Genomic DNA, 22,661 nt, shown 5'->3' with positions numbered 1-22,661 from the left:
GGTGTGCGATTTATTCCTGTGAATATTCTGATTTACAGAGGATTGAACCTGGGATCGATATGGATTTTCGGGCCAAGGAAACGACATGGCGGTCTGAAGCGGATGCGCTTTTTGGCAACAAGGGGGCAACTGCAGAGGATCCAAATTTAAGGAAAGTCAAAGAAACTAAATTAAAATTTAGAAATCTATTACACCGCCGCACTAAGATGTGGTGGAATAAAATATCTCTGGAAACATACATTCAACGTAATCTTATACCCAGAGGTCTGAGAATTCAAATATTTCCATCTTATGGTCTTGATGATGCACTATTTACCACTAAATGGGAAGAGATCTGTACTAGAAGTTCCCTATCATTGATGCAAGTGATCATCGACCATAATACCAAACAGATGGAAAACCTGGATACAGAAATCTCTAATGTACAATTACAAATTAACCAACTGCTATCATCGACAGAACTAGAGTTGTTTAACACTGAGATCAATGATGCCTTTAAAATTTGGGAAAAACAGATTAAAGACATGAAGGCTAGGAAATTCCAGAGAGATGTGCAGGATGAGACCCTGGGACGCATCTACAAATGGAAGAGTCAAAAAGACAATCTCCGTAGTCGATCTTCGTCTATGGCATCCCTATCATCAATAGGGGCGGAATCCAACATCTCCCAGGAGAGTCACGAATCCCGTTCGAGGAGGGGAAATGAACGCAGGTTTGACCCCTATAGAAGACAGCAACCCAGGAGGTGGGCGAGAGAGGAGAAGAATAATGAACGTAGTAAAACATCTCTTAATGTAATCAATTTATCTGATGTGGACTTGACCTCTGCACAACTTGAGGTATTGAGTCTAGGTATGTCGTTCTCACCTGTCTCACCCTTTGATTGTTTTTTGGCAGTGAAAGACCTCCACTTGTTTGCTCGCAAACTTGTTTTTAAAAAACATTTTCATCAGAACACCGACTTGGAACTTTTTCCGTCCTCCCATGAACAGGAAGCACTTAGATCCCTAGAGGAACTGCTGGAGGAACAACAGGACAACTCAGCCAACAGTAAGTTCCCCACCGATTTACTTCCTAAATCGAAGGCTTTTCCTCCCTTCTCGGGACATCCAAACATTGAATTGTTTGTACAACTAGTTTCGAGAGATCTGTATAAACTATCAAGGAATGGTGAGAAAACACAGAACTGTACCCTTGCTCAAAGAAGAGCAATCGATCAGCTTGCGAAAATGAGGGATGTAGTTATCAAACCCTCTGATAAAGGGGGTAATGTGGTGGTATGGCCAGTTAAGGCCTACGAGAGAGAGGCCTTACGCCAACTAAGAGATTCTTCTTGTTACAGGAGACTCACATTCAACCCCCTGAACAAGTATATGGCGGAACTGACAACAATGTTGGAACAGGCACTTGAAGATAACATCATTACCAGGAATCAACTTATGGCCCTACTACCTAAATACCCCAAAGTGTCAAGCTTCTACTTACTCCCAAAGGTGCATAAGGAACTGAACAATCCTCCAGGACGTCCGATCGTTGCAGGAATGGGAAGTCTGTGTGAACCTATTTGCAGGTATGTGGATCATCATTTTTACCCACTAGTAGAAGAACTGCCTTCCTACCTGAAGGACACCACTGACATTCTTAGGAAACTGGACGGCATCTATCTAGACAAAGACATGTACCTTGTAACATGCGACGTAGAGTCCTTGTATACGTCCATCCGTCATACGGATGGCATAGAAGCGGCAAGGTTTTTTCTAAACATGTCTGGGAAGGACTCAGACTTGGTGTCGTTTGTGGTGTCTCTTCTTGGGTTCGCGTTGACCCACAACTTTTTTATTTTTCGGGAGACCCTCTACCTGCAGCTCCAGGGAACAGCGATGGGTGCCGCTTGTGCGCCCTCATACGCCAACCTGTTCCTGGGGCTGTGGGAGAGGGATATCTTCCTTACGAATCCGAAACATCATATAGAGAAGGTTCAGATGTGGTCACGCTATATAGATGATGTCATCATGATATGGCAGGGTACTGAAGATGAACTCCATGAGTTTATGTCAGACTTGAACACTAACTCTCTCAATATCAAACTTACCTACAGGATGGGGAGGAACGACATTGAATTCCTGGATGTACTGTTTGATGTAGATGAGAATGGACTAATCAGAAGTGATGTTTACAGGAAGAAAACCTCCACAAATTCATTGTTACATGCATCATCATCACACCCTGCAAAATTAATCAGAAGTATACCAACCGGACAGTTCCTTAGGATCCGAAGGATTTGCTCTACGGACTCAAACTTTGAGAAACAAGCAATAGACATGAAGGCACGATTCCAGGAGAGGGGTTATCCGATGAGAACAATTGAGCAAGGGTACCAACGTGCCAAGCGAACGAAAAGAATGGATCTTCTTACCCGCAAGATCAAAAAGTCAGAAAAAGATGATCAGGTGAGGTTCATCACCACATATGATTCCCAAAGCGATGCTGTTCGATCTATCCTGGTGAAACATTGGTCGCTATTACGGATTGACCGCACATTGGAACAATATCTTCTAGCACACCCATCTATTACCTACCGTAGATCAAAGAATCTTAAGGATTATTTGGTCAGAAGCTACCATAGGGGTCAATCAGTGAATAGACTCTTTGGCTCGAAGGGCCCTAAATGGGGTTCAAGGTCATGTGGATCGTGTGTTGCATGCCCCAATGTGGAGACGACCAATACGTTTTGGGATGCCTCCCATCAGAAAGAGTTTACCATCACTCATCACATTAACTGTACCACTGTAGGTGTCGTCTACTTAGCGACATGTCCTTGCGGTCTGTCTTATGTTGGTCTCACCTCTAGGGAATTGCGGAGAAGAACCAGAGAGCATGTCCTAGGGATCGAGGCCGCCAAGAATGAGGAGGTTGACAAACACCTGAAAACTCTTCCAAGGCATTTCAAACTATACCATAACTGTGATGGCTCACTTCTCAAGGTAAGAGGCATCGATAGGGTTCTTGTCGATAATAGGGGTGGCAATTGGAAACGCATTCTGGCGCAAAAAGAAGCCAGGTGGATTTTTAGACTGAACACTGTGGTTCCCAATGGGCTTAATGAAAATTTAAGTTTTGTATCGTTTCTGTAAATATATGTCTTCTCCTTTTGTTGTTTGGATCCCGGTGTTGTAGAACGTGGAGCTGATTGATTATCGGTATTCCCTATTTTTTATACATTTTTAATTTCTTTTATGTTTTTGTACTTTCTCTTGTTTTTTTCCACACAGCTAGTTGGTTTTGACTTTTGCAAGCTACTGGACCCTATGGATTGACCCCCTGGATTTTTTTGCTGGACCCTCCTACCCCATCCCCCGAGTATCGCTATACTGATGTCCCTTCTCGATTGACCGGCTTCAAGCCCTCCTAATTTTAATAATATTTTATCCTGATGTTTTTATTGCACTTGTCACGTTTTGCACATGGGGAGCACTGCATGAAATTCACGTTTTTGCTTTGCACATTTTTGTTCCATATCAATGTACAATTTTTTCTGTTTTGTTTGATTCATTACCTGCTCACTGACTATAAAATGTTTTTATGTATTGATTATGAACAGTATTATCATCGAGCTTAGGTTCTATGCATTCTGCACTTTATATAACTTGCACTTTTTTTATATATATATGTATATTTATTACATATGAATTTTTCCATGCACTAGCACTTTCAGTCTGTCCCTCGGTGGATCCCTTAATTTACATATATTCCTTTTGGACTCACACATTATTTCCCCTATGCTCCGGCTTTACTATTTCTCTACTGCTTCTAGGCAGTACAGTTTTTCACATTGGTGTAATATCGATGTTCTTCTTTATACTGGGCATACGTTACCTTGGAGATCTTCTTGATGTCTCCGGTCTCTTGTGAGGGCGGTATAATTTTTTGTTTCCGCCCCCATTCCACCTCGGGCTTCGATCTAGTAGCTTTGGTCAGCTGACCCGGATTTCGTCATGCTCCCGAGTCATGTGACCCTTATCTCGCGATAGCCGCGATGTGTCCCGCTGTTATGGACTACTATGTTCCAGGTCAGGGTAACGCCCACATCCCCCAGGGGTTCGTCTATTCAGCTATTCTGATTGGTCCACGGGTATTTATATACCGATTAGTTCCACCTTCCAGCACTCCCCCAGAGGAAGCCATTCTGTGGCGAAACACGTGTCGGGGCTGTGTTTTTTTTACCCAGGGACCGTGGTTTGTATATATGTTCATTTGTATTCTCCTGATTTGTAATCATTTTATGCTGACCGATTCTGGTCGTATGTATTCAGCTTCTTGCTCACAGGAGTTCTATATCATTGTTACACCCGGTCTCTTCTGATGAATTGTTTGTCTGTTTGTTGTCTTACCTGTCTGCCTATTTTATGATTGTTATTACTATGAGTATTGAATAAAGTTTTCATCATTTTACACTTTACTGCATATTATCTGCGGTTTTTTTCTTATGGGCTTTTTTCTGACTTAAGGGGGTGGTTTGGGGCCCCAATCTTCACCCCCCTGTCTTATCTTTTTGGTGTGCAATTTATTTAGGTGGTAAATCTATCTGCCTGAAAACACAATGATTTCGAATTTCAAAAATGGCAAATTTTTAAAAAAATGTATATATTTTTCTTTTTTTGTAAATAAATGCAAAACTCATTAGCCAAAATTTACCACTAAAATGAAGTACATCATGTAGGGAAAAAAAACTCAGAATCTTTGATAAGTAACAGTGTTCAAAAGTTATAACCATATAAAGCGATGCAAGTCAGAATCCAAAAAAAGGGGCTGAGCCTTGAGCTGTAAAATGGCTATTTTACTTATCTTACCTATTCTCTCAGTTTGATTGAAAATCATAGATGGTTGTGGCGTGCCTCCTGGTAACTTCAAGTCCCATGATCCTTTGCAGTACGAGGCTTCGCTCTCTGCAATATCCAGCGCCCACCCCGTTCATGTGAATGCAGGGCCACAGGCAAGCAGGAAAAGTTTGCGCAGCACAACAAAAATAGGGAGATCGGCGAGGGAAGCAAGTCAGGTAAGTACAGCCGGTCCCCTACTTAAGGACACCCGACTTACAGACGACCCCTAGTTAAAGCCGGACCCCCTCTGCCCCCTGTGACCTCTGGTGAAGCTCTCTGGAGGCTTTACTTTACTTCCAGGTTGCAAAGCTCAGCTGCAAGGTGTCTGTAATGAAGCTTTATTGATAATCCTTGGTCCCATTACAGCAAAAAATTCTGAAACTCCAATTGTGACCTAGGCAAAAATTTTTGTCTGGAGCTACAATTATAAAATATACAGTTTCGACTTACATGCAAATTCAACTTAAGAACAAACCTATGGACCCTATCTTGTACGTAACCCAGGGACTGCCTGTATACACCAATGTAACTTATATATTGTAAATAGCTAAATATAGCAAATAGACTTAAATTAACCATTTGCTAGATTAAGCAGGATAAAGCTTATTAAATGCAAGTAAACGGCTGGAGAACCCCTTTAAGTTTTCCTTATTCCAACCATCAATGGCTATTACCATCATTTTCTAGATTTTGGAAAACACAGAGAAACAAGTCAGTAACAGTTGAATGAAAGTCAGATAAGAGAATTTTGCCAAAATTCCAGGGATTCCTAAAGTGTAGTGCACCTAAACGTATGTCTTAAGGTAGAGTGTTCCTGTACATTACCACAATTCTATAAATAATCATTTAACTCCCATTTCATGAAAGTTGTATCATATTCTAAATACTATAAGAAGCCAGCTCCTTACAAATGGTATTAAAATGCATGTTTGAGGTGTTTTCCTTTGTCTGTATTTTAGATCAAATACACTGTGGTCAGAGGTTACTATAAGGTCTACATACATACGGTTGTTGTTGATGGGGTCAGTGACCTATTTTTTTCCCAAAATGGGGCACTTTTTTTTTCAGGCCAGGCCCCTTACACTTTCGCAAAATCACTTCGCAAAATCTTTTTCCATTTACAGAGCTATCAGAAGACTTGTTTTCTGTGAAACAAATTGTATATCCTAGTGGCATCATTTACTATCCTGGGCAGTGTACTAGATAGAATTCTAAGTGTGTTGAAAGTGACAAAAAGAAAAACGCAGTTGCGTATTTTTTTATAAAGCTATGTTTTACGATTTTGTGCTCCAAATAACACATTCCCTTTATTCTTCAATATGACAAAGAGATAGCAAATTTATATAGATTTTCTACGTCTTTATAGCTTAAAACATTATGGAGTATGTAACTTTTTGATCACGGTAACTGGGGCATTATAGGTTTTTTCAGCTACAGATGCAGAGGGTGCATGTACTTCTGCGAAGTGAAAGTCTCCTACAGCTTCTTCTATATTCTGTCTTCAGCTGACAGGCTGGAGTTGTGCACACCTCAAACGCCTATATCTCCTGAGCCCTTGCACCCAGAAACGCAAGTCTGGTGTCATTTTAAACAGGAGATTCTTACCTTTAATATTATATAAGGATTTATATCCGGAGATATCCGATATTAAAGGGGAGAATCTCCAGTTTAATATGGCATGCAACTTTTCAATCTCCAATACAGATGAACAAAACAGTTTGTACTGTACTACACATATGGTATTGGTCCTAAGTGACTGCTAAGTCATCTGCATCAAGCCCACGGACAATCTGCACACTCTGTATGTTACATGATAATCTAATACATAAAGCTGACTGTGTATGTATGTCCACTAAAGGAATCTGCACCATCGTGTTTGCACCAAATTTTGCACAGCCGCTCTGTGACTCATGGAACGTCATAGACTAGGTTTTGAGTCAAAATTTTCAACTTATGAACCACTATGTATTGGATACTATAGGCAATGAGCATAAGAAAGCTTATGTGTGAGCTAAAATGGATAGAGGTAGCCCCATTACAGAGAGAAAGAGAGACAGACACAGACAGAGTAAGACAGAGTTAGGGTGCGGTCACACGGTGCATTCATTGCCCATTCTTTGTGCGTTTTTAAACACTCTGAAAACTCATGCATTTTAAAATGCATGCATTTTTGCATATTAACCATGTGTTTGGCTGGTTTGAATCAGTTTTCTTCATTTTTGGAAGTGTAGCAGCTGAGTTAACATTTCACAGCTGCTTTCACTTCCAGAATTAAAGAAAATGGATTCAAACCAGCCAAATGTATGGTAAACGTACAAAAACGTATGCGTTTTCAGTGCATTTAAAAATGCACCAAGAACGGTTCAAGAACGCGCACTGTGACCGCACCTTTTGCAGTCAGACAGACTGAGACAGACTGAGATAGACATAAAATATTTTTTGTTAAACCATTCTATTTTGTTATAGCCAAGGCAGTTATTGACTATCCCAGGCAGCATTGGGAGCTACATCTACGGTAGTCTAATATAATACGGACTGGCTCAGGACGGGAGCCAATGGAGCCAAACTAGATCTGCTGCACACTCAAACCTCATGCACAATGGCGAGTTTTCTCACATGTAAACAAGGACACATAATGCAATGTATCATATTTTATGTGGAATATAACTGAGCCCAAAGTGAATCTGCATTTTAAAAAGATACAGAAGTTGCTTGGCATATTACCACTACCTAGAACAGACCAATTAGAACCAATGTCATTTCTAGAACATGGCTAGAAAACTGACCTGCCAAAGTTTCATGCACATAGCCATTCCCCATTTGCCATCTTCTTCAGGAGCCATTGAGCTTACAGTCTTTTTTGTTTCAACGTCAATAACTTGAACCTGTAAAATAGAAAATGAATGGTAAAAATTGTACATTATACAAAAGAAGCAGCTTGTCATCCTGTAATACTGTAACCTATGGATAAAGATAACAGGCATATGTGACAAATAAGGAGGACAAAAGAAAACGTGCGCTACCAACACTACCAGCAGCACAGAGAATAAGACTAACATCTTTACACGGTAGTAATCTGCTTCAGTGGTTGTAAGCCAAGTAAAAACACACATTTTTTCTCCGTTTCACTACTGGTTTTGGAGTACATATGTTGAATCTGCACCATCGTGTTTGCACCAAATTTTGCACAGCCGCTCTCTGTGACTCAGGGAACATCATAGACTAGGTTTTGAGTCAAAATTTTCAACTTATTAACCACCGTGTACAGGAGCCATTGTCTGCTCTCAGTTGGCAACCAATCATAGCTCAGCTTCTATTTTGCCACAGGTCATTAATATGAACTCAGAGCTTTGATTGGATACTATAGGCAATGAGCATAAGAAAGCTTATGTGTGAGCTAAAATGGATAGAGGTAGCCCCATTACAGAGAGACAGACAGAAAGAGAGACGGAGAGAGAGACACAGACAGCGTAAGACAGAGTTAGGGTGCGGTCACACGGTGCATTCATTGCCCATTCTTGGTGCGTTTTTAAACACACTGAAAACTCTGTTTCACTACTGGTTTTGGAGTACATATGTTGATGCAAAATGTCTTTATTCTGTGTACCATATGACAAATGCCTTTACCTCAGATTGAAAAACACATTGGGGAACATTTACTTCCCGGTCCTGTCGCGATCCAGCGGCACGTTCTCTGACGATGATTCGGAGCTTGTCGGGACTCACTAAGGCCATGCGCCCAATATCCACTAGGTGTCGCTGCTGCGCCAAGGTCCGCTGGAGTTCACGAGCCTCTTCCTGGTGCAAGTAAGTGCGTGTCAAGCGACACTTTTTTTTAATTGCGCAATTTTTCCGAATCCATCGGGTTTTCCCGCGGCCAAGCCACCCGTTTTTCGTTGCATACACGCTGTCGCCGATGCGACACAATCCAATCTCGTGCGCCAAAAACCCCGGGCAATTCGGCGCAAAACAGTAAAATTCAGAAAACCCGGTGGAAAAACGCGATTCGGACCCTTAGTAAATGTGCCCCATTGAGGGAGATTTATTGGAACTTCCTACACCAGTCTTTCTAATAATAAATTGGATAGCTGTTTAGAGATACTGATCCTTATGCTAATTTTGCATCAAAATTGTGGCTCAAAAATTTGGAACTTTCATCATACATTTTACAACAAAAACCAACAAAATATATATGAAAAAGAACCATTACAATTGACTTTTATGCCTTTACAACGACTGGCATAAAGGTGCAGATGATACCGGTAAATAGTAAAAGTTTGTAATTTACTTTAATAACCCTTTTCTGTGTTTCGATTTTTTACTCCCCTCTATCCACATGCCATATCATTTTAATTATTTCAGCCAGTGAGCTCTCTCCATACAGCTCCTACTGCTGTACGACATATCTAGTTATACATGACTATAATGATAAGCAAGTGGTTAAATAAATATGTGCTGTATCCTTCTTTTTCCCCTGCTCTTCTTCTTTATTCAAGCAGTTTGCATAAATCAGCTTTTTTTCTGTATCCTCAGACAGTTCAGAGATAAGGGAACCTGATAATGTTCCTAATGACATAAGTCACTGTATAATCTAATTTGACAAATTGTAAATACAATTAAATTGTGTTTACACTAAGTAAGCACGGTGTTCACATTGTATTAACAACACGTTAACATCACATTTACATAAAAGCAATGTTAACATATTTGTTAATGTAATGTACCGTATATACTTGTGTATAAGCCGAGTTTTTCAGCACAAAAAATGTGCTGAAAAACGTCCCCTCAGCTTATACACGAGTCACAAGTACACGAGTCACTTAAAAAATACTTAAAAAATAATAAACTTATATACTCACCCTGCGGTGGCCCCGATCTGCAGCACTGATCCCCCGATGTCCGTGCGGGTCATCTTCTGGCTTCCGCGCCCGTCTTCTGTACATCACGATGGACATCGGGGAAGCAGCGCTGCAGATCGGGACCACCAGAGGGTGAGTATATAATTTATTATTTTTTTTATTTTTTATGCTGGGCTGTATATTACTGGGGGCAGGCTGGGCAGTGCTGTATACTACTGGGGGCAGTCTGGGCAGTGCTGTATACTACTGGGGGCAGGCTGGGCAGTGCTGTATACTACTGGGGGCAAGCTGGGCAGTGCTGTATACTACTGGGGGCAGGCTGCGCAGTGCTGTATACTACTGGGGGCAGGCTGGGCAGTGCTGTATACTACTGGGGGCAGGCTGGGCAGTGCTGTATACTACTGGGGGAAGGCTGGGCAGTGCTGTATACTACTGGGGGAAGGCTGGGCAGTGCTGCATACTACTGGGGGCAGGCTGTATACTACTGGGGGCAGGCTGTATACTACTGGGGGCAGGCTGTATACTACTGGGGGCAGGCTGGGGTGGCTGTATACTACTGGGGGCAGGCTGGGGTGGCTGTATACTACTGGGGGCAGGCTGTATACTATAGGGGGCTGGGGGGGGGGGGTCTGTGACCAATCGATTTCCCACCCTCAGCTTATACTCGAGTCAATAGGTTTTCCCAGTTTTTGGTGGTAAAATAAGGGGTCTCGGCTTATACTTGAGTATATATGGTAAATGCATTGGTATGCATTGAATGCAGTCTAAGAGAGTCGACTCATCAAGGGATCTTTTTTCTAGGTATGGAAAGAGTTCATTTTCATCTATTTTCTGTAGGGGACTTCACATACACCGTTCACTGCAGGAGAAGGAAGGAGTAGAAAACAGCCATAGATAAACTGTGTTTACCTAATAAAGTATATTACAAAGTTTTCGATTATCATTATTCATTACTGCACTATTAATTTCTGTAATAAAAATTAATTGATTCAAAACCTCAGTTAAAGGAAATTTAATATTTGATTTTAAGCATTATGAAGCAAACATACCTTGAGAATGCTGTAGCTACACTGCTGCAGAAACATATCTAGTTTAATCCCTGATCCGAGTGGTTATGTGGAAAAAACTATTATAAAATTATGATAATTAAGCTCTGTCTCTCCTGTGGTTGCCGATAATACGCCATCATTGTGTTGTCCCTGGTAGGCATTAGTAATCAATCACTGCACCACCCCACAGCTGCTGCGTATGCGTCATCCAAGTCAGGTTGATTAGTCCTGTCTGAACAGTTCAGGGAGCTCTGTGTAATGTGTTAGCCAGTATGCAACCAGCTTTCCCAAGGTCCTGAATTTTATGATTGTTTTTTTGAGAAAAACCATTCGTATCAGGGATAAAACAAGATATGTTTCTGCATCATTGTAGCTACAGCATTCTCAATATATGTTTGGTTGCCAATGCATAAAAACAAATGGTAGATTTCCTATAAGCTTTTTGCAGAACAAGCATACAGAAGCGATATCGAGAAAGACAGTTTTTATTTGGAAGTACCATCACTCAGAGCATGAGGTGGTCTTAAGGTGTTGGATGAAAACTTTATGTCTTACAACCATTCCATTAGATAGAAGACATATCACTTGGAGTTGTGTGTGCACCATCCCTCTTTACAGATTATGCAGGAGCCAGACTTCTAATGAAAAGTAATTTTAACCTTGAATTTGAACCATCACTAATGTAGAGAAATGATCATTAGCGTTGCCAGAGGCTTGTAATGTTCCTGTGTGGCTGCAGAGGTGAAAAATGAAGGGCACGCCCTTCACAAATTAATAATCTTCATAAATGCATTTGGTGATGTAAAGATAGAACGGCGTGTAACTCATAAATGCTGCCGTAAACAGATAAGCCCCGGCCCATATCGCATAACGCAAGGGAAAGGCTATCAGATAAAATTAATTATTTATTGGGTAAAAGCCAAGCATAAAGACTTCCTGAGATCAGATGCATATCTCATCCCTAATGTGTTACAGCGAGGATATGTGAAGACAGTGATGGTGCCAGAAAGTACTAACTACCACTTAATTATGGCTTAAGACAGGAAGAAATTAACTTGTGTACTAAAGATTATCAGAAGGTGAAAGACTTCGATTTCATTTAGCCTCTGTTCACACTGTTGTCGTAGATTTGTCTAAAATGGGATGGCAATACAGAATCCATCATGCAACAAACACCGCTGACTTATAATGGGTCTAACTAAGGTTATGTTGTGCTGTCAGCCTCTTTAACCAAGCAGAAGAGAAGTCTGACAAGGCTGAGCAAAAGGTGAAGCATAAACTTAGCCTTAAACATAGTATTAAAAAAAAGAAACCTCGCTAAAAAGCTCCTGGATCTTGTAGTCCACAGTCAGGAATATGCGGCAGTATCAGATACCCTTACGGAATTTTCCTGGATCATTGTTTTATTTTTTTTTATATGGGGCCTACCAATAACCACAACCTACCTACCTCTTCATGTATAATACGTTTGTTATTTTTTACACGCCCTTATGCAAAAGTGAAAAAAAAAGACCGGGAGAAACGCTAATAAAGCTGTGTTCGGTCCACGGAATCCAGCCACATGTGGTCCGTGATTCAAGGACTGAGAATTCTGGTGTTTTAGCACATAAGGAGACACCCCTCAGTGTTTCATAAACTTGACGCACCCAAGAAGTTACTCCGCTTTCCCCACAGTCCTCTACGACACAGAAATTGCGACAAATTTTGGAACTTTTTAAAAAAAAAAATTGAATCTCAGTGTGGCAGATTAACCACAGCAACGTTCCTAAAGTGGTGTGAGTGTGGAAAAAAAATAAGCAGTTACAAAAATGTTATTTGTTTACAGCCAAAAAGTCATCATACCAAATTTTTGGTGCCAGATTTTCTCTGACTGCATCTGAATGCATATATTTTGCAAAAATCCAGGTCAGTCAAATAGGTTCACATGTTGCTTTTCATTTTAAAGAACTGGCTGCAGTTTATAATTCCCTTAGTGGTTACATGGTGTTACTTTTCATGTTCCTAATTCATTATTTATGTTATTGTGATTACAATACAATATTGTGATAAAAATACTTGCTTTGCTTGTAATGATAGCAGAACATTGCTGTAGACTATTTCCTTACATGTTCAGTGTTAAAAACAATTATTAGGCAATACAAGAAATAAAAATGTGTTAATGAGAAGAACGACAAGGAGACAAGTTCATATAATAATCCATAATCCATCATCATTACGGCTGACATTATGTTTATAATGACAGCACAGTAGTAAACACAGATAGTACACTACGTACATAAAAGGATGGGGATGCTCTGCCCTTGTGGCGGAAAGACTGCCAACACTGTCGCCTAGAAGTCTGCTTACTCACACCTAAATATTCTTGTGACAAATAAGCATTTCATACAACTTCAAGTTAAGAGCACAAGTGGAGATTAGCATATCATTATGAAGAGGCTTCTACACAGATTCAGGGGCACTCTGAAATTTCTTTCTAGCCCCCTCCCCAGTTGTGGAGATATCAGTACTGGTATCTGACCATTCTAATCTGTGTTCTGTCAGAGAGGAGGAGCTGGGACTGGAGGCGTGTGCTATACTAATCCTCTCTCATACTGTCCAATCAGCAGCAGGCAATGTCAGTGCAGCTACTAAGAACAGTATTGAGCTGTGATTTCATCTAAAGGCTGTGTTCACATACATTCCGCTAATATTCTGATGACATTAAATGTACACCACACTTACATAAAAGCAATGTTACAAAATTGCAATGTAAACAAAATCTGCACGCAAAGTGAAAGCAAATGCGGTGTTATCACAAACACAATGTAAATGCAAATATTATAACTTGATGTAAACATGACATCAACGCAGACGTGACGTAAACTGCAATGTAAAACAATGTAAACATAAAATGTGATGTAAAAGTATTTCCAATACATTTACGCAAACTGGACATTTACATGGTGTTTGTGCTTATAATGTATTTGTGGTTCGTTTTGAGTGGTGTTTACATGGCAGTTTCATCGTGTTTGTGTTTAAGTAGCGGCCACGTTTACATGGCTGTTGTGTCATGTTTGCGCTTATGTGAAGCTTGCATTTACGCTTGTGCAGAGTTGCAATTTACATGGCGTTTGCGACATATTGCATTGCCTTTATGTTGCATTTGTGTTCACGTGGCGTCTGTTTTGTGTTTACGTTGCATTTGATTGTAGGTGACATGGCGAATGTATGGCTCTTGCATTTACGTTAACATGGCGTTAATGCGTTTGCTTCATATTTGCGGTTACACGTACATGGCTATTACATTGTGTTTATATTTCACTTGCATCACATTGAGTTTACATATACATTGCGTGTGCATCACTTTTGCGTTTACATGGCATTTACACTGTGTGTGTTTACAATGCGTTTGCATTTACATGCTGCTAACATTGTGTTTGCATATACACTGTATCTCGTTTCCACTGCATCTGCATTCCACTAGCATCACAATTTGTAACATAGCATTTTTGCAAATAGTGTAAAAAGTTTACTTCACATTAGAAGAATGTTAACACAATGCATGAACACAGTAACTATATGAACATAGAGAGGTCATTGGCACTGTCTGGACAGTATGAGTGAAGATTAACATAACACACACCTCCAGCTTCTCCTTATAACACAGATTATAATGGTCAGATACTGGGACTGATAACTCTGCCGCCGTGGGTCTAGAAAGAAAATTCTAAGTGCCCCTGAATCTGTGTAGTAGGTCCTACATAATTATATGCTAATCTCCACATGTGTGAGGTGGTGAAAGGTCCCCTGTAACCCCTTAATGACCGCCATATCGAGATTTTATGGCGGCCATTAAGGGTACTTCTTCTAAAGCGGCGCGTCAGAAGCCCAAGTCTGGGAAAATTGTAAAAAAACAAAAAGTAAAAATAATTTTATAATAATAATTAAATAAATAAATAAAATAAAAGTCCCCCAATCACCACAGTTACATATAAAATCCAAATAAAGTATATACACAACTTACATATGTTTATACCATTGTGTCCATATTAATCTGTATAATTAATCAAAATCAATATTGATCCTAATAGGATATGAATAGGATACGACTGAAAAGAACAACTCTTTTTAAAAAAAAATAAGCCCTCAACCAGATACCGTATATACTCGAGTATAAGCCGACCCGAGTAAAAGCTGAGACCCCTAATTTTACCACCAAAAATTGGGAAAACCTATTGACTCGAGTATAAGCCGAGGGTGGGAAATGCATTGGTAACAGACCCCCCCCCCAGTATATAGCCAGCCAGCCCCCTATAATATACAGCCTGCACCCAGTGGTATACAGCCAGCCCAGCCTGCCCCCACTAGAATGCAGCCTGCCCCCAGTAGTATGCAGCACAGCCCCCAGTAGTATGCAGCACAGCCCCCAGTAGTATGCAGCACAGCCCCCAGTAGTATGCAGCACTGCCCCCAGTAGTATGCAGCACTGCCCCCAGTAGTATGCAGCCTGCCCCCAGTAGTATACAGCACAGCCCCCAGTAGTATACAGCACAGCCCCCAGTAGTATACAGCACAGCCCCCAGTAGTATACAGCACAGCCCCCAGTAGTATACAGCACAGCCCCCAGTAGTATGCAGCACAGCCCCCAGTAGTATGCAGCACAGCCCCCAGTAGTATGCAGCACTGCCCCCAGTAGTATGCAGCACTGCCCCCAGTAGTATGCAGCCTGCCCCCAGTAGTATACAGCACAGCCCCCAGTAGTATACAGCCTGCCCTCAGTAGTATGAAACCCGCCTGTTACTGCTGCGGACAGTGCTGGCACCAATCGCGGCAGTTAACCTGTTAAGTGCCGCAGTAGAACCTGACCACCACAACTAACATGACTGCCGACGGGCGATTTGACCGATCGCCTCTCTCCAAGATGTCATCGGTTACTATGGCAGCCTACAGTCTCATAGAGATCTGTTAAATAGCTATATACTGCAATACAGTAGTATTATACAACAGGATTCAAACCTTTTAAGTTACTTCAATATAGGTAGACAACCAAAACTGATATTTCTTACCTGAGAGCTTTCTTTTCCAGGTATGGCAAGTAGACAGCGCTCAGTATTCAATAAAGAACATTTACAGAATCCCACACTATCTAGAGGTATAGATCCCAGTACTGTGTTTCTTCCCTCTGCTAAATTCCATGTGCATATCTGTAGGTCTCTACCTTGACTGTAAAGAAGAGGACAAAGGTCCACATTAATTCAAAAATAACATTGTCAATTATAAGAACTGTAAACATATACAGTAATCTGGTGTTCAAGATGATACAAAATGACATAGAAAAGTCATCCGAAGTTACCCGAAGAATTACTGAAGAGATAGGAAAGCACACAAGGGATTGGTTTGGTTTCTCTTTATAAGCCACAAAACCAATGTTATTCATACAATGCTTTCTTATGACTGGTGTAAAGTTAGATCCTTTCTGATTTAGTTTTTTTAAAATTACAAATAGACAATGTATAAAGCTTTCCCCAATTAACAGCAGAAAGAAACCAGTGAAGATTTGTATGTGATTTGGAACTAGATTTCTCATTACTAGTCCCTGTCTTAGAAGACATGGAAGATACAGTGCCAAGACATACCAAGACAATGTAATTAATCAACACACTAAATAATAAATGTACTCTAAGGATAGGAACGTTAAAATTCCTGTCTTGTGTATGGATTATTGCTTTCCAAATTCCATTATATTGGGCCCTAATATCTCCAAGTCAAGATAGGAAAGGATACCTGTAGAGCTACACTGATAAATTTGCCTCAGTGAGCCCCAAGGGCCTAAAAATCGACAGGATCACAATGTGTTAAAAAGTATGTAGTGGAACCTAAAGAGAAAATGTGAAGGAAGCACTCATACTTCTTGATCTATACATAGCCTACATACCTCATAAGTCTCTCTCTATCAGTAAGGTTATGGACCCAGAAGATAGATTTGCCACCATGGCCATCCAACACAGACTCTGCTCTCCTCGTATTAAGATTCCATACATGAATCTCACCAATGGAAGACCTGAATACAGCAATATAGGGTAAAAAGAAATTAATATATAGTAACAGATTTAACAATATTGTTATATTCAATGAGGACAGGCTATTAAGCATAATGCTACGCCTTCCTACCTCTCTTGTCTTATCGCAGTCTATCGGCCAATGTTCTTAGACCGATCTCTACTTTAAGATAAGATACCAAGTTCCAGGCTTCGCTGCAGTATCACTGACTTTGTACATAAGATGGAGGGTGGTGACTGTTTCAAGCAGCAGCATTTTTATTCATTACATTTTATTATTTATTTTATTGTGTTCCCTTATAAAGAATGGACAGACTATTATACAAGCTTTTATACATTTCGTGCCACCCCCTCATAGACTGTAAGCTATTGTGTCACCCCCTCATCCTCACTGACTGTAAGCTGTTGCGAGCAGGGCCCTCGCTCCTATTGTTCCATATAACTGTATGGACTACTAAGTCTAGTCTGTAATGTAGTATTTTTTTGTATATCTACCCCATGATTTGTAATGCACTATGGAATATGGCAGTGAAATAAAAATTTTATTAGACCTACAAGAAGACATATTGATATGTCCCCCTCCACCAAAACATCAAGAATAGGAAATCGGCAAACAGAATACACACTATCCATCAGCTAATATCGAGACACTGTGATCGGGATGCTTGTGAGAATTTTTCAGTACCTTTAGTAGGAATTCCTTCTTATTTCTACTTACCCAGAAAACAGAAGCGGTGGACAGGGTTTCTGCACATTACAACTGAAATGCAAGCAGTTGACATGTGCACCAATACCACGAAGATCAAATTTTGGATCTGGGGGTGGGAGAGACATTTTCAATATCTAAGAAGAAAAAGAAGTTATAATGAGATTGAAATGAAGTAAGGATTTGGGGAACATTTATCAATAGGCAGGCTCCATCCGAAAGTCTTTTGACTGTCCTTGGAGCTCTGCTTCCTGTCTGATTAAAGCAACATTGGCCCTTTAATAAGTCCTTCTGCATTGTTTTTCTGCTCTGCTTGAATTTGCAATTATTCTTTTTAACTTGTTAGCGCTCAGCGCCCCATATTTCGGATGCAGAGCTGATACCGGTTCAGCTCAAGATCTGTGCCAAACTAATAGCCGACACCCCAGTGTAACACCCGCGGTCGGAGTGGGCTCCGATGGCGGGTGTTCAACCCGTTAATTGCCGCGGTCAGCACGACCGCGGCATTTAACATGCCTTCGTGGGGTCTTTCCCTCACAATCCGCCCCCCGAACTGTTTTCGTTGCTATGGATCGTTGCTATGGTATGTGCATAGGCTGACACTGCTAATACTCTGCAATACATTAGTATTGCAGAGTATTATCATGAACAAGCAATCAGATGATTGCTTGTTCATGTCCCATGGTGGAAATTGTCAAAAAGTAAAAAAAAAAAGGTTATTCAATAAAAAATAAAGTAATAAATCAATAAAAATGCCCATAATCCCCATAACATATAAAGATACATAAATCACTAAAAAAGTCTAAATCATAACACAAACCCCACATATTATTATTGAACGCGCACGATGAACTCCATTAAAAAAATGTTAAAAACCTGCCAAAAATTATGTTTTTTACCGATTGAATTCCACAAAATGAAATGAAAAGTGATCAAAAAACATATGTACTCCAGAATGATACTGTTGCAAAAAGCCATCAACCAGCTCTGTAGCCAAAAAAAAAATAAAAATGTTATTCCACGGCAGTGCAAAAATGATAGATTTTTCCCCACATTAGGGTTTTATTTGCAAATTTAGTAAAATGTAAGAAAAAAAATATTCATCTCTGGTATCCCCGTAATCGTACTGACCCATAGAATAAAGATAACATGATTATTGGGCTATACGGTGAACAGGAAAAAAAAAAAAAGGAAAAAAATCCAGTACAGAATTGATGCTTTTCTACTCCTGCCCTCAAAAAAAAAGTTCCTAAATTTTCAACAATAGGGGATACCAACCCCAAAATGGTAACACTGGAAAAAGAATCTTATTCCGCAAAAAAAAAATGCCATCGCATGGCCCCAATACCGAAAATTTTATAGCCTACAAAAGGGGCAAATGAGGAAACTAAAATCCTGGCAGCTGCAGGGTGCTCCTTCCCTTCTGCGCCTCGCTGTGCGCCCATAAAACAAGTAATGGCCACATGTGGGGGGTCTCTGCACTCGGGATAAATTGCATAACAAATTGTAAGATGAGTTTTCTCTTTTTATCTTTTGGAAATGTGTGAATTTTAGGGCTAAATGAACGTATAACCGACACAATTTGACAATTCTAAATTTCACCTCCATTTTGATTCAATTACTATGAAGATCTCAAGGGGTTAACAATCTTCATAAAAGCTGTTTCTGATAGTTTGAGGGGTGCAGATTTGAAAATCGGTTGGTTATATAGGGTAGTTTTGATGTTGAGTATGTAAAATTTCATTCAATTCTGAAAATCTGGAAAAGCGATATTCGATTTGTAATCAAAAGAAATGATTCAGGCATTTTAAAATGATGAAAATGTAAAGTAGACAAATGGGAAATGTTATTCAGCAACTTATTTAGGTGATAAATCTATCTGCCTGAAAACACAATGATTTTGGATTTCGAAAAATGGCAAATTTTTCAAAAAATTCATAATTTTTCCTTTTTTTTGTAAATAAACGCAAAACTCATCAGCCAAAATTTGCCACTAAATTGAAGTACAACATGTGGGGAAAAAAACTATCTCAGAATCACTTTGATAAGTAACAGTGTTCAAAAGTTATAACCATATAAAGCGACGCAGGTCAAAATCCATAAAAATGGGGGTGAGCCTTAAAGGGGTTATCCGTGTTTTAAAAAATACTGAGGGCAGTGCTTTAAACATAATAAACATGTACTCACCTCGTCCGGCGCTGCCGATGTCCCGCGCCGCGGCCAGTCTTCTCTGAGCGCCGGTTTCATTACAAGGGCGCACAGGGAGCTTCCGGGCGGCCGGAAGCTCCCATCCGACACCATCTCCCAGCACTTACAACGCTGAGAGATAGGGACGGATGGGAGGAGCCGTCCACATCGTGGACCGGAAGCTCCCTGTGCGCGGCTTCCGTGCCCCTGTAAACAAACAGGGGCACGGATCGAAGGGACCGCGGCGTGGGACATCAGCGGCTCCGGAGGAGTTAAGTGGATGTTTATTATTTTTAAATAGCCCTCCCCAGCCTGGCCCTCACTAGTTTTTAAAACCCGGATAACCCCTTTAAGCTACAAAATGGCTGCGTCCTTAAGGGGTTAAACTTGCATGCGTACTTCACATACACAGAAAATTAAATACCGCCACTAGGAAGTGCAATTTGTTCCACAGAAAACAAGCTCCTTACACAGAAAAATAAAAAAGTTATGGATTTTTAAAGTAGGGGAGCAAATAAAATGCAAAAACAAAGAGGGGCATTAACAAGAAGGGGTTAATTGACTTTGCAACTTTTATAAATGTTGCAACTCATAAATTCCGCCTTGCACTAGCTGACAGATTGATAAATGTGTTGGTAAGTGATTCTATGTTCAGTGGCAAGAAAGGCCCCCTGTCACTATTTGATGCCAAAAAGGCCCCAAAAATCTATCCTGAGCCTACAGGATTCATCCAATTGATGTACAGAACAAATGTTGGAAGGTCCAAGCTACTGCAGACTTGGATGTGTCAACAGAAGCGTAATCTTTCTTTTTCTTTAAAGTCCCCCATATAATCCTAAAATTTCTTTGGTAAAAATTTGCGGCCAGAAATTCTCCGGAAATTCAAACTGATCTAAGTTTACCTACTATTGCTCAATTGACATGATGGCCAAAAATAAAAGATCTAGAATTCTTTATATGGAGCGATTATCCGCACTCTTGAGGTTAGTAAAAAAGATTGTCCATAAAAACAGAACTTTATTATTTTTCATCTAACATAGACATTAACACCTTTATGAGGAAAACGCATTTGCTCAATCATGTGTCGCCATATTCTGAGAGCTATAAATTTTAGAATTTTTTTCTAGCTTTCCATTATATTGTATGGAGCACTGGCAGGGTTGTCTGGGATAAAAAAAAAAAAAGATAAATATGTGAGGGGTATTAAAACAATAAACCGCTTATACTTAGGTCCTCCTGCGCCATCCGTCACTGTCGGGTCGTATTTGTTTACAGAGGCTGGGGCAGTGTAAGTTTCAGGCTACAGCAGGCGCAAGCAAGTGGACAGGATGGCACCATGACATACGGACGGCGCCGCCAGTGAACGGGAGCCATGGAGAAGGTGAGTATAAGATGTTTATTGTTTTCATAGCCCCACAAGCCATATATATATTTATATAGAGCCCCTTTGAATATTGACAAATAGAAAAGTAAAAATTAAAATGGGGTTGTCCTGACTTTCAAGATGATCCATCTGCCTGTTTCTCTGCTGGGAACCCTACCAAATACAGGGGGTAACAGCATAACCCTCTAACGGGTCACTGACATAACGTGGGCTCCTTGCCTAGGAATTCTGAGCAGCAGTGTTGTCCTGGCCAGGCACACAAGCAGATTAGGTTCTGACCCACTACTGGACCCCCAGTGATGCAGGAGCCATAGTCATTTGGAGGTTGGTAATGCCTATTCCCCAGGGAATGATGAAGCTGGGACCAGGGAACCCCAGTAACATTTAGGGCAGACCCATCGCCGTGGTGCAGAGATCCGAGGTGCCCTCTTCATACAGGCCGTGAGGTATACAGCAGCTGGTGTACAAGGTCCTACCTGCCCTCCTGTACTACACTACACGATACTACTGTCTGGATCGAGGACCTTCGATGACGTCACGATAATGTGACCGGTCACATGTCTGGGAGGGACCTCGCTCTGGTTTACACGTGCGGATGGCTAATGCTTCCTGCTAAGAGACGGAAGATGCAGGGCTCCGGTACTGAGCTGTGTGTGGAGAGAAGCAGCAGAGCAGCCAGAAGTCGTGCTGTATGATACGTGCATAATACACAGTGATGTTACACTACGCATACTGCCATTTTACAGTACAGGAGTGTGACACACTGTAATGCCACCGTACAGGGATAATATACACAGTGATGTCACACTACAAGGATATTAGACAGTGATATCACAGTACAATGATAATACACGCAGTCATGTCACAGTACAGGAATAGTACACACAGGGATGCCACAGTACAGAGATAATACACGCAGTCATGTCACAGTACAGGAATAGTACAAACATGAATGTCACAGTACAAGGACAATATACACAGTGATGTCACAGTACAGAGATAATACACAGAAGGACGCCACAGTACATGAATAGTATACACAGTGATGTCACAGTAATGCACGCAGTGATGTCACAGTAGAGGGATAATGAACGCAGTAATGTCACAGTAGAGGGATAATGCACGCAGTGATGTCACAGTAGAGGGATAATGAACGCAGTAATGTCACAGTAGAGGGATAATGCACACAGTGATGTCACAGTAGAGGGATAATGCATGCAGTGATGACACAAAACAGGAATATGACACACGTTAATGTCACAGTACTGGCGTAATATATACAACAGTGTCGCACTGTGATAATACAGAAATATGACACACTGTACAGGAATAGTACGCACAATAATGGCACATTACTGGGATAATATACACAATCGTGTCACAGTACTGTAATAGTACACGAGGATGTTACAGTACAGGGATAATATACAAAGTGATGTGAAATTACAGGAATGTTACATAATGATGTCACAGCATAGTGACCGTCCAGAAAATCAACTTCGAAGTGACATGTAATTTGGCTGTATAAAGTCATGGAGGCGGAGAGATTAACACTGAA

The 22,661-nt window shown here is 40.7% G+C and overlaps 2 protein-coding genes across 4 annotated transcripts in view; one reads left to right on the top strand and one right to left on the bottom strand.

The window, feature by feature from the left end:
- GNB1L (G protein subunit beta 1 like) overlaps window positions 1–21,874 on the bottom strand; it is a 34,253-nt gene extending 12,379 nt beyond the window's left edge. The window contains exons 1-5 of one of the 3 annotated variants that reach the window (XM_072144489.1): window positions 21,580–21,874; window positions 17,545–17,669; window positions 16,703–16,828; window positions 15,834–15,990; window positions 7,667–7,765 (exon numbers count right to left, since the gene is read on the bottom strand). In XM_072144489.1, coding sequence (XP_072000590.1) covers window positions 7,667–7,765; window positions 15,834–15,990; window positions 16,703–16,828; window positions 17,545–17,660 — 498 coding nt within the window. In that variant the 5' untranslated portion in view covers window positions 17,661–17,669; window positions 21,580–21,874. The other 2 variants (XM_072144490.1, XM_072144488.1) reach the window with 2 other exon arrangements.
- On the top strand, window positions 465–2,966 carry LOC140125340 (uncharacterized). The gene is made up of 4 exons (XM_072144492.1): window positions 465–1,050; window positions 1,343–1,570; window positions 2,099–2,450; window positions 2,852–2,966. The coding sequence occupies exons 2-4, from the start codon at window positions 1,374–1,376 to the stop codon at window positions 2,906–2,908; spliced, it is 606 nt and encodes a 201-aa protein (XP_072000593.1). The 5' UTR covers window positions 465–1,050; window positions 1,343–1,373; the 3' UTR covers window positions 2,909–2,966.
- Window positions 21,875–22,661: the final 787 nt, after the last annotated feature.

This window comes from Engystomops pustulosus, chromosome 1 (assembly GCF_040894005.1).
Source record: "Engystomops pustulosus chromosome 1, aEngPut4.maternal, whole genome shotgun sequence".
Taxonomy (NCBI): Eukaryota; Metazoa; Chordata; class Amphibia; order Anura; family Leptodactylidae; genus Engystomops; species Engystomops pustulosus.
The sequence above is the reverse complement of the archived record's forward strand: the minus strand, read 5'-3'. Positions and strand labels throughout refer to the sequence as shown.